The sequence below is a fragment of the Lissotriton helveticus genome, chromosome 5_1, assembly GCF_964261635.1.
Source record: "Lissotriton helveticus chromosome 5_1, aLisHel1.1, whole genome shotgun sequence".
Classification (NCBI taxonomy): Eukaryota; Metazoa; Chordata; class Amphibia; order Caudata; family Salamandridae; genus Lissotriton; species Lissotriton helveticus.
The window spans coordinates 796,927,547-796,940,865 of NC_136065.1; the positions used below are offsets into that span (position 1 = coordinate 796,927,547).

Consider the following 13,319-nt stretch of genomic DNA (forward strand, 5'->3'; position numbering starts at 1 on the left):
CCTTCACTCCAGTTTATAATTCATAAAGGAGGCCTTGATTACACTCTTCGCAATGGAGAGACTACCTTCATGTCTCTCAGAACAGGTACATAAAAGATTAAAAAAGAATCATTTATGGAACACAACCACAGAATCTTAAGAGCATAGTCTTAGGCAAGGCAGTCTAAGATAGCACACTTTAGTAAAATTGGTTCAGATTTTGCTCAGATTGCCATAATAGTAAAGGTTTTGAAGCTAATATATCCTATAGGTAGCACAGGCCAGTTATGAACTATAAAAGATGATGCGAATCTAGGTACACACAGATGTGTTCCCCTTTATAAAAAGGGGATTATAGTTGAAATAGCTCAGGAGGGAGGAATCGAGCTCTCTACAGCTGCTTTGAGAACCCTAGTAAAAATGGGACCACATAGTTTCACCTCAGCTTTAAAAGCATCTACTGGAACCCCATTCAAACCAAGCTCTTTCCCTCCTGCACTCGTACTTGAGGCAAGAAGACCCTTCTCCAAAGTAATGTGCAGTGGGACCCCGAGACTTATTTAGTGCTCCCTTGTCCTCAATCGGTGAGTTATCCATCAAATGCAAATTGAAAATACCCATGAAGCTGGCCACCTTTGTATCACAAGACACCAGTGAGGTGAATTCAGGCAGAGTGGCCGCTTTTGAAAAAGGGGCATTAACTGTGCACCCAAATAAAGTTGAATCCATAGACTCCGAGGCCTGAGCCAGACTGATCAAACCCACCTCTGGCAGAACGCTCTTCCTGACTGCATGAATCTGCTTGTAGTTCTTCTGTAGGAATCTAATGAGCTATCCTTGGGAGACCCATGGAAAGCCTCTCTAAGAAGTTTTGCTGCTTGAGTGCTTAAATTATCAAACCAGCCCTGTGTTCCTGCCGTACCAGATTTAATGGTTTTTGTAAGCAATAATATTAATGTCCCAGTGATCTTTCCAAAAGCATTCGATACCCCAACACGATCTACCGCCTCTTCCAAACAACTTAATTCATCGGAGTTCAAGATTAGCAATTCTCATAGTACTTTACTTGGGTCGATCCCTACACATTTTAACTGGACTCCTTTATGCCTAACTGGAATAACATTGATGATAATCGCATTGCTTTCGGTATCGTGGGCCATGGTTGAGAGCGAAATTATTAGGGGGTTGTGGTCGCTCACAGCTGTCTTGGATATCTTGACATCCTTATCAATAGCAGCTATCAATGCATGATCAAGGGTGGTATAGGAGCCTCTGCCAATAAATGTAGGTATCGTTACACTGGTACGCACACAGCTGCTTATCAGGAGCATAAGGCCCTACTTTAAAATCAGGGAATTCAAAACGTTCCCATAGTCATCGTGTTAAAAGTGAGGCGTTCCAACCCTCAGGGCATTAATTAAGCCACAAACCTGTCTTGCTAGTAAGGGACATTTCTGAATAGGAAAATCACCCATCCAAAGGATTGTGTACTTAGTGTGGATCATCCGCAAGAACTCCTCCAGGACTACATCTAGGGCATACACCACTGAGCTACAAGATGAATCGAAAATGTTATTATAAAAATGAATCACTACCAAATCAGTCCTGCTTTTAAACGATAACCAAAGTAGTTGTGCACAGGATTGAACTGTTCCACCCCCCCTGGTGGTGACTGATAGTAGACTGTAGAGTAGGATCTGCAACCCCCTTTTGGCCCACCCAAAGATGGATGGTATAGCTCCAAGGAAGAAAAATGTAACCTCTTCAACGTGTATATGTTCCATGAACCAGGTTTCTTGAATACAGATGCCATCAGAATCTAGGGTAATATGACACCAGTCTAGGGAGTTCATATTATATTAAGGAAGTGCACAACCTTGTTTAGCAGCTGTTTGTAGTTTTCAGGGGTACCCGGGTTCATCTGAGGAACCCCTTTAAGACCTAGCACAAACAACGTGGCGGTGGTGCTAGTAACTAGTCCTCGTTTATGAGAGCTACCTTGTGGCTGATCCCTTCTTTGGTGGGGCTCCCGGACTGGGCTTTGTTGGGAGTGCCTGAAGTTGCAAAAAGGGCATAAGAGAATGTAGAAAATCCCTTTGTGTGATGGCAAACCCCCATCTGTTCTAGTATCTACACTTACATCCTTAGTCAGAGGCCTACGGTGATGGGTCATTGTAATTTTTACCCAGAATATGCGCCTCAAGTGAGTCCAGCCTGCCCATTACAGTGTAAATAAACTTCACTAATGTATCCTCTAGACATGTGATTTAACTATGTCCAGCAATGTCATCCCCTGCCCTGCTGTAGCTGGCATAGCCCCCTCACTTATTGGGCAAGCGTCCTGAGTGTATTTTTCTTTCCTGGGGGTGCTTTTTATGGACTGGGGTGACTAACAGTATGAATCCCGGTGGGTTGAGTATTACCGGTACATCATCATGCGCAATATCTTTGGTAGTACATTGATCTGACAGTTACCGTGCACGGGTTTCTCCCCCTAGTGCCTTACTGCAGCAATGGAGTGGTAGAGTTGCCACTCATTTCTGCAGATCACTAGGCTCTTTCAAAATGACTTTTTCAGAAAGAGATTTTATAGCAATACAGAGCTCCTCTTTAACAGAACCAATCTCCATATCAAGTACTCCCATAGCATTTGTTAAGTATGATTCTATGGTACCTGCCCGGGAATTCTCTCTTGCAGTAGTAGATTTTATCTTCTCCATACTGGCGTAATTGCACACTATGCAAAAAGAACAATTGATGGACAGAATGCAGAACAATGTTACACATTCACTCCAGTACAGAGATCTGGGCCTAAATCCATCGTTTTTTTGCTCACCATGCCATTCTAGTTTGGACTCAGCCATGTGCATATCAGTCTTGACCCTGCGCCCAATGGGAACAGTCCAGCCTAAACTGCCAGGCCAGGTCCTACTTGGACTGGAAACAAGCATCCTAGGACTGGCTTCGGGCTTTCAGCCTTCATCAGCCAGGATAGCTTGACTTCGGTGACATGGGGAGCGCGGGACCCAGGTCTGGGCATACCCGTCCCACTCTGGGTGACAAATGCAAAAAGAACAATTGATTAACAGAATGCAGAACAATGTCATACATTCACCCCAGTACAGAGATCTGGGCCTAAATCCATTGTTGTTTTGCTTACCATGCCATTCCAGTTTGGACCCAGCCGTATGCAAATCATTCTTGACCCTTGATCCTTGAACGATGCATTTAACTCCGATCTCTTGACTGGGGATGGATGTATGAATCATTCAGCATTCCGTCCATCATTTGTTTGCGTAGCACTTATTGCCTTATGTGGGATGGGTATGCACAGACGTGGGTCCCTTGCTCACTGTGCCACTGGATTCAATCTAGAGTGGCTGATGAAGGGTGACATACCCTGAAGCCGGTCCCAGGATGCCTGTTTCCGTTCCAGGGAGGACCTGGCTTGGCAGTTCGGTCTGGACTGTTCACTAGAGGCACAGGGTGAAGAATGATTTGCATATGGCTGGGTCTAAACTGGGGTGGCATGGTGAGCAAAAGAACGATGGATTTAACCAAGAACTCTTGACTGGGGGTGGATGTATGATTCATTCAGCATTCCAGCCATCATTTGTTTGCAGTAGCACTTAACTGCACACTAATCAGATAAAAAATACAATGCAGTTGGAGAAGTGCAGAAAGTGGAAAGGATTGCCAAAGGAACTTGCTGCATAACAGGCATGAAATTGAAGACCACGGAGGTGTGGCCCAGCCCAGCTTCTTTCAAGTTCTGACAGGCGTAGGTGGGCCCAATCTTCGGCCGGGCACGTCTCATGCCACGGGAAATGCAAGGTGCTTTTCAGTGCCAGCAGGGCTGTAAGTGAGATGAAAAAACTGGGGGGTCTCTCAAAGGGGCGTGGTCAATGTAATTAAGGGCGTGGCTTAAAAACGCGTGAGCTAAGTGTTGTGTCTGTCACACCTCCTCCCAAGAAAGCTGAGAGGGATGGGGGACATAATCCCATCCCAGCCTGTGCAGGGAAGTCAATAGCGGCATGGAAAAGCAAGGTGCTTCTGAGCACCAGTGCAGCATTTTGGCATCCTCGCCCCATCCGCAAAGGCTGAGAGGGCTGGGGATGTAGACCGAGCCTGTGCAAATAAGTTAATCACGGTGTCCCGCACCGCGGGAAAAGCAAGGTTCTTTTAAGTGCTAATGCGACGTTGTGGTGGCTGCGCCTCCTCCCATGGAAGCGGAGAGGGCTGGGGGACTTAGTCCCACCCCAGCCTGTGCAGGAAGGTCAATAGCGGCGATATGGGCGTAGGAAGTGTGGGGGACGCGGGGGATATATCCCTACCCCCCAGATTTTGCAGTGGGGGGACACGGGGGACAAGAGTGGGGGGGACGATGGGACAAAAGAATTTCCTGTCTCCCTTCTGTGATTCTCAGTGCCATTAGCACGCGAAAGCGCTACTGTTAATGGCCCTGAACTTTACCTGTGATCTGCCTCCAGTCACAGAGGCCACCCGCCCTCTGCCCTTTGTTATGCTGTAGTAAGGCTCGCCCTCTGCCCTTTATTATGCTGCAGTGAGGATCGTCCATTCTGAGACGGGCAGAGAAGGAAACAAATCCTGTCTCTTTTCCTTCCTGCGCAGAGAAGTGTCCATTTCTCCTGCTCTAACTCCGGCAATTGCCCTTCTCACCTTTCTCCTTCTTTATTCCTCCCTCTCTTTCTGGCTCGCTCCTCCTCACTTGCTTATTTTACGAGACATCACGTATCCCCTCTTGCCCCTCCTTTCCTTTATTTGTTCCCCTGTCCAATGGTTCCAAAAAAGAACGAAACACTTAAGATGGAAATGTCATCATTTTCCGACCTTTTTCTATTCCGAAGGACCATCTCGGAATGAAGAGAATAAAGTAAAAAAATACTAACAAAAATTAAATCACTAATTAAAGCAATAAAGACTGGTCACAGACAGGCCGGATTGGTGTTATTTATACTCACGCACATTTCTATTTACCTTCTTTCTTTGAACAACATTGTTTTCCCAGGGTGGGGAAGGGCACCATTCCTAGAGGGGCTGCAATACCTGGTTGATGGGTGGAGTGGGAAACGTTTAATATGATCTTTTTCAACTGTTTTAACTATTTTAGATTATAAAATGTGTACCGCTGCTGTGTTTTTCAGGGATGTCAGGTTATTCTCGCCCTCTGATTCTGCGTCCACAGTTCCCCTACTTTTTTTCCCACTTCAACCACTGCTTCCTGCTTATCGTGTCACAGATCACAGTTGGCTCAGGTGGGAGCTGGGGCTTGAAATTATGAATCACAGACTGCATAGGGCCCTTTCTCATGTGCCTTCCTACTTCACTAAGAAGCCTGGTAAAGGTACCAGATTATACCGTATAAGGAAAAAATGCTATTTTTCCGTCCGCGACTTTCCTTAAATACAATAAGGCATTCTGGGATAGATAGCCTTGCATTACATAAGCTTAACCAAGTGAACGAATACACCTGAGAGCAATGCCAGGAAAAGGGAAAGCTCATGACTTGACCACTGTGTCTCTGATGATATTATGGAGTCCTCTGGTAATATTAAAGGTAAGCCACACTTATTCAGGCAGTATCGCTCTGAACCAGCATAAAAATATGTGGCCCCTTTTTGCAGGCATGCCAAGTGTAACCCAAGTTGCCTCGTTATCAAGTCTGTGTCATTAAAGCCTGACAATGTTCCCAATTTAAAACATAATTTTTCCACTTAGGCCTGATCTTGTGTTTGTGAATCACAAAAAGTGCAAGAGATTTGCTCACAGTATTGCACCAACAATCGAAATGTGAGTAGCTCTTATGACCCCATTGCACCAGTTGGCGCCGCGTCCTCCTTTAGAAATCGCAGGCCTGCTAGGGCATCTTCTTGATAAAATATGTGGCAAGTGCTTTAGCACCACATGCCCTCTGTGCTGTCACTTTGTCTTTGCCTGTGACAGCTGTGGGTCTTCTTAAATAACGGACACTCAAGTGGGCTTTCAAGGAAAAAACTATGCTTTTGGAGACTACAAATTGGATTTTTCGCAGAGTGACTTTACATTTTAAAGCTCCAAGTGGACAAGAATCACAGATGAGGTCATCAGCAAGTCGTGGCTCTTTAGCCAGCAGCTCTTTGCATTCAGGTACTTGTCGTTTTACATTTTCTACTATAGGCATGGACTTTGAAATCCAGGCATGCAAAGTACAGTGGGCCAACAATCCAGAATGGCCTGCAGAGCCTACATATGACATGTGGCCAGTTGGCAGCTAGGAGCATAACTGCTCTAGGCATGAGTCTGGGGCCAGGATGACACAGGGATGATGGCTCTAAAAGTATGCAATCTGTGAAATTCACTTGTCAACAACGTTTAGGCAAGTATGAATACTTCTGGTTTGGATATCGGGGTGCAAACTTAGCAGACAGGTATAAGTTCTGTGAACACCACTGGTGAGGCCTAATCCGCAGTATTAGGCCCAGTCATGCAGGTCAAATCTAACAAACAATGCAAAATTATGCAAAATTATCAATGGGCCAGTCAGGGACATATTCAGACACCCTCATTCATGGGGACAAAGACGTGCAAGAACCAATAAAACAATGAGGAAACAGGCCTACCCCATCAACACACTCGGGAATGCTTGCCAACTGAACTGTGTATAGCTTCTGCTGTTTCTCAATCATTGTTCCCCCCCACGTACCCTCCCACGATATGCAAGAATACAGAGCCTCTACAGGCAGGAGTTGTTGCTTGAACCCCGTGCCATCGAATTCGCATTCAGCCGCGGCCCGTGCTTCAAGTTAGGAAGGAAATGAAGATGCATATCTTTAAAGAACACTACATCCCAACAAAGTATAGTCCTCCTCCCACTGCAGAAGCCAGCATCTCCCATCCAGATTCACTTTCTGGTTGGATCTCTGCTCTTGACCAAGTAAAGCACTCCGTATGCACTTTACAAATACAGTTAATGAGAACAGCCATTGCCCATGCAGGTAAGAGCGGTGGAGCCAGGTGGAGGGGGAATTCGACAGATGACGAGGGAAAATAAATTATTTAATTTTCCCTTGTGGTTGTCTGTTGAATCCCCCCCATCCCCCGACCCGGCCCCACTGCTCTTACCTGCAAGGCCCGTGGCTGAATGCGAATTCGATGGCACAGGGTTCAAGGAACAAGTCCTGCCTGTAGAGGCTCTATATTGTTGGGGGAGGCATGAATGAGAAAACAGCGGAAGCTGTACACAGTTCAGTTGGAAAGCATTCTTTAGTAGTGGAACCCTCTGACATTTACAGACAAGAGACTGCTAGCTGGTGATGCTCTGAAGCAGCATTCGCTCTGATGGACATAGTAATGTAAGTACCCCAGCAGAAGTAACAAGAATAGGAGTAGATATATTAAAATGGGCTCAGATTAACACCAGAGTCAGTTGTGCTGAGTAAGAACAGTTAACTTGGGAGACTGTTTTGGGTAGAAAGGGTGCAGGGACTCGCAGATGAGGTTGACCCTGTGGCTCCTATTTTTGTCATATGTAATATTTCTATGCTATGCCATGGGGAAGGGAGAAGGCTGGGTCCTTGTGTCTTGCAGAAAGGAGAGAAAATGGTGTATCTGCTCGTCGGCCCTGGGCCTGGTTAGACAGAGCCCAGAGTCAGTTACCACCAGTAGCAGTCGGCAAACAGTTGAGGGGGGTGCCCAGTGCAGAGGATCACTTTGCAACACTGGAAAAGCACAAACTCAGAATTTAAAACATAACATCACGGTTGGGGGTTCTCTATAATAATCAGAATTGAATTCCATCCAAATAAACCCATTTTCCAACATTAGGCTAATGAAAGACAGGGGGGAATCATAACAGTCTAATCTATACCTTGCAGTTTTCATGCAGCTCTTTGATGAGGGTTAATAGCTCACTGTTCTACGTTGGGATTTTACCTTATAAACTTCAAGTAACAAAATAATCTCTCAGACAAAAGCAGTAACCCACTGACCTATTTACATTATATGCACTTTGTGATCTGCGTGGCTTCGTTCTTTGCAGCAGGCATATTGACCCACTGTGCCTACCTTACCTTGAGTCAAAACATCCAATAGACACACCTCTGATCCCTCTCAACAAAGAACATTAATCACCAGAGTGAGCTTCACATTTTTATTGTTGCTTGAAAATTGCTGGAGACCAGGAATGCAGCAGCAGGTACTTTTCAAACCACAATGCACTTGCAAACACGACCCCCCACCCAAAGCCAGCGACCTTTGTTTGCTTTTGGCAGGAAGATGCAAGATTCATATACATGTTTTTTAACATTTGCTCTAATTACTCTGGGAATGTAAATAACAATAAAGCTTACTTGCAAACTGTGACTACTGCGTGCCTTTCTCAATATATCACGTCAAAACTCTGCGATTGTATTTGTTTAACGGGTGCACGATCTCACACAACAGGCTTTTTGTATGGGGTCACTGGAAAGTCAACAAGGTTGTCCCTGTCCCCCCCAGAATTGCAGTGATTCCTACGGTTGGGACAGATAGCTCACTTTTAAACATGAATTGTGGATCTACAAATGTCTGTTTCAGCCTGAAGAATGGGAAGAGTTTAAATTGAATATTTGCTGGAAAATTCATATTATTGGTAAAGTGTGCCTTGGAAGAGAAGCTACTTGTCAGTGACAAGATTGGAAGTCCAAGGAGAATTTAAGCTCGCTAGTGATGGGGCAACATCAGATTTAAAACATTGATTGAAAAAGACGGGATATACTGTATTGTTGCAATCGACTCTCAGCAGTGTGTTAACAAAAGGTGAAACTGTGAACATCACAAACCATCCCAACCTACGATTATCATTTTATTGCCTGATTCTTTAAACGTGCATTAAAGAGTTGCAGCATTTTGTCCCAAGTGACAGAAGAGGTTCATTGTATTTTTAGCAATGCCATACATATCTACGAATATTCTAAATTTACAATTATATGCCCCATTGATGTTCTCATCTGTATTTGTCTTTTATGCTTATTTTTGAGTATGTGGGTAGCTTGTGAATCGATTTCTTCTCTGTTTCTTTAAGCAGTCCGGGATAAAAATGAAAGCTCCGAAAGCACATTTGATATCATTCCAATATCCCCAGACATGGATTACAGGGAGGGATCCTCGTTGGAGCTTTCCCCTTCTGACAGCTCAGACGGAACATACATGTGGGATGAAGAGGGCTTGGAACCTATTGGGAGTGTCCACCCTTGTGGAAGCTACGAGTCTTCAGAAATGAACAGCATAGTAAGTACTTGGGTATTATACCTATCCTTAGGAAACACAAATGATTGTATGGATTACATTGCTTAACTCATTCTTTGGCATGTGAATGTAGTGCTAATGTTGCCAACACCTTATTTATTTATAGGCTGACTTAGACAGTGACTGCTATGAACTAGTAATGTAACATAGTTCCATACTCCAGCATTGGATACATCATTCTTTTATCGGTCCTGAAAGTAGACCTGATGTGCTGCTTGATATAAACCAGTAGTAGGTACAAAGAACACCCGCAAGTGTGCTTCATGGTTCTAGAGTAGAATTTCAAAATGGAGGAAAAGTTTTTTTTTTCCATCAGGTTATGGGATAAAGCCATTTCTTGGGCTTTTATAGAAGTTTGAAGATAACAGTAACATGGATGCTTGCTTGTATGTGTCCTGGTGTGATTCTTGTTTTAAAGCAAATGTTTATATACATTAACCCCTTATTTACTGTCTTTCTTCCCGCAAGTGCTGGGCCCTTCTTTGGCTATTTGAGATAGTTCGTGCTTAGGGCTCCATAACATTTTTCTACATAGGGTATCCACGCCAAATGAGCGTCCTTAATTCTTTTTTTACATCATCTTGGGGCTTCTACAGTTACCCAGGGTTTGTGGACTCCCATGGAGGGGAACAGGGAAAATAGGCAATATAACTACATTTAGAGTTTTGGGGGTAAAAGTAGGATAAAAGTGCTCTGGATAAGTGTGTTTTTCACCCCTAAAAACGGCATTAATTAGCTGTTTGCTCTGCTAAAGTCACCATCTTCCCACCTTTCAGGAACAGGTAGTGCTGAATTTAAAAAACAAATCAACACATTTTTTACTTTTGGCATTTACCAAAGAGGTAGCCCATTTTTTCCCTATTGTTGTGCTCTCAACCTCTTTCCAGTTTGTGGTGGAAACCAGTGTAAACCATGGGTGAACCAGGAAAGCCATAGATTTATGAAACGTTGGCAATATTCCAAATTCTGCAAGGGGTCATATTTGTAGATCCCTCAAAGTTTTCCCAAAGAATCTAACTATTGAAATAAAGAAATATTCATTATGAGTAGGAAAAAGCAGTCATTTGAGACTACGTTTTCATCTTTATCTTTTTGTCATGATGGCAGATTTACAAAAACAATATACCATTATGTCCACTAGACCCTTCTAGTTGTGGGGATATATAAGGTTTGTAGGTTTTCCAAGCACCCAAGGTGTACTTCTAGCTGACAACTGAACTGCACCGTACAATGTTTTTTCTTTGTGTACAGAGTAGAGACCAAATTCATATGGTGAAATATGTAGAGTAAAAAATGGGTATCAAGGAAACCTATGCATTTCTGAAATGGGCACAAAATATGGCATTTGGGTATCTGTTCTAGCACAGGATTTAAGGGTATTTTTCAAAATGTATTATTTCTTACACACTGGCTTACGTTTGGAAGGCACAAATGCAGTAAAATCTAATTGGTAATCTCAAGTGTTATCTTATTTTATGCTCCCAAATGTCTACCGATAAAAATGGCACCTCACTTGTCTAGGTAGGCCTAGTGGCTGCGACGGGAAATGGTCCAAAATTCAAAATGAATGCATCACATTTGTCCTCTCAAAAGTGACCTTTTTTTCGAAGTGGTTAGCTGTGGATTTTGGGCCCTAACTCAGGTGGTACATAATGAAGCCTTTCAAACCTTCACATTTTTTAAAACTACACAACTGGTACAATCTAGGGTGGGGTGACTTAAGTTGCTCTTACCATGTGTTTTACCCAGAACCCTTGTAAACCTCAAACTTTAACTAAAAAAACAAATTTCTTCACGTTTGTGATGCAAAGTTTTCAAATCTGCGGGTAGCCACAAATTTCCTTTCACCTTGAGTTGCAACATGTTCCCCGATTAGAACGATACCCCATTTATGTGGGTGAGCACGGAGACCATGACACAAAAGGAGCTAAAGTCCTACATTGATAGATAAGCAATAGGACAAGCTGCGGTATTTGGGTTCGTGCTGTGGCACCACTCGCTCAATCTTACAAACCACAGACATTTTTGAAAACTAGAAAACCAGGGATTCCAGGGTGGAATGCCTTATATGGATCCCATGAGGTTTTCTTACCCACAATGCGTAGCACGCCTCAAACTGTACCTGCAATTCCTAGAATTTATGTGATGGAAACTCCTGGAGTGAGCAGCCCCACCCCTATATTTCTATTTTTTTTTTTTTATTCCTGGTGTCTAGAATGCTCTCTGCCCCCTGTGGTGGCAGATCGAACGTAGTTGCCCCATCCCATAGTGGCAGAAAGATAACGTTTGGAGGAAGTGTGGGGGACCAGGCCCTTGCCTAAGGGGCCGCTCCACCTATCCCTAGTGGGTTAGTAGGTGGATCCCTGCTTGGCGACCGCTATCCTCTGGTGATTCTCAAGCAGTGATCCTGTGGGTAGAGGGACCATTGGAAAGGGGAGATGCACCCCTTTCCAACGATCCAAAAGAATCAATATTTGGGAGGCTGAGATATGCCCCTGAGCACTGATTGAGTGAAAGTGGAAAAAAGCCCTCCAGCTAGTTTTTCTTTCACATTTGGTATGTAATTACATCAGCATGCCCTGCTCGTTTATAGTCATTACATACAAAAAAGAGCTCAGGCTGCTCGGGAAGCTCCAGAGGGGCTGTTCTAACACTCCCCGTTGTCGGCCAGTGGCCAACAGACGAACTCAGCATGGGGTGCGGGTGTCGGCCATTGGCCCACACCCGCACCAAAAGGGTTAATAGCACATTCTCTTTCACGGAATTAAGAATATTGAGAATTCATCTTTCTTAGCAGAATGAGAGCCACTAAATTCACGTAAATGACTAAGACACCTCATTTTTGTGGAATTGCTTTCCCTGTTAATGATTTTGCCACCATAGCACTTGATGTGCTGTGGGTTGTGCTTTGAAAGCTTGTGTGGTGCTTTTTTCAGTCTTTGTGGTTTCCCCATACTAGTTTGAATTTTACTTTAGTTGAATTAATTCTTCAGTGTGTATCCCTTAAGTGTTGTAGAGCATTTGTATGGACAGTCCGCACGTTATGCCACAGAAGTGTTACGAATGGAAGCTTGTCTATCTATCTTGTGGACTTTACGATAAGTACTTTGATAGTGTCCTTTGTTGCAATACCTGTGGGTGAATTTGAAGTTAAAAGGAGTGATAGAATGCTTAAGTATGAGATTATAGTATGGCTAGATAGAGAAGTGTATTATTGCAATGATTGCAGTGTGGTCTGTGTGGGAACTGTGTTGGTGCTCATCTTTGAAAGATATTACTCAAAATGTCCTGTAGCAAACCTATAGCTGGGGTGTAGGGGTATAGGAGAAAGTTTGAGAACAAATAAGGTTGCACATACAGATCTCTACTATATGAGGAATGGTCTACTTTATAAAGTTTAAATAACATTGAATTATAGAGCCTGGTCAGGTGTCTAGTGGGGAAGCAGTTAGACCCGGCTTCCTGGGCACCAGGTCACTCAGGGGTTACTGCGCTCCAATCACTTCAACTGGAGTGTTCCCCACTGGTGCCCTGTGGCCTCAGTGCTAGTGGTCCAAAACTTGATAACCACGTACTCCTCCAGCACTTTACTTTCCCAGGGTCGCGAGACCGAGCAGTCCAAGGCTTACTCAAGGAGGTGAAGTGGGAGTTAGACATTCAGAATACAGTGCTCACCATACTACCAGCTGATTAAATCAATGTCCAGTCAGTGCTTTACTTTTTATAAAAGAAAAGTATTTTAATATTCACAAGAGAATTATACTACACAAAAAAATAGGATAAACCGTGGTGAAAAACAGATATCTCTACAACCCTCTGGGCCAGAGTTCTAACCCCAAGCAGTATTAGAACGCCTAGACACCAAGCACTATAAAAACACAGTGAACCTCAAGACACACAATTAGCATTGCATCTTACAGACCATGTTGCACAGGCTTGCTATCACTCACTAGAGCCTTGATACCAATCTTTGGATTGAAAGGATATAGTTTCAGCCTATGATGTGAAGTCAAAGGTTCTCGATCAGCTCCATAACCCCCACCCAAAGCAATAGA

General features: G+C 43.8%; 1 protein-coding gene across 17 annotated transcripts in view; it reads left to right on the forward strand.

Moving 5' to 3' along the window:
• CCSER2 (coiled-coil serine rich protein 2) overlaps positions 1-13,319 on the forward strand; it is a 556,848-nt gene that overhangs the window by 169,038 nt on the left and 374,491 nt on the right. For 9 of the 17 annotated variants that reach the window (XM_078643288.1, XM_078643273.1, XM_078643281.1 and 6 more), the window contains one exon: positions 9,041-9,246. In XM_078643288.1, coding sequence (XP_078499414.1) covers positions 9,041-9,246 — 206 coding nt within the window. The remainder of the gene's footprint in view (positions 1-9,040; positions 9,247-13,319) is intronic. The other 8 variants (XM_078643280.1, XM_078643271.1, XM_078643279.1 and 5 more) reach the window with 1 other exon arrangement.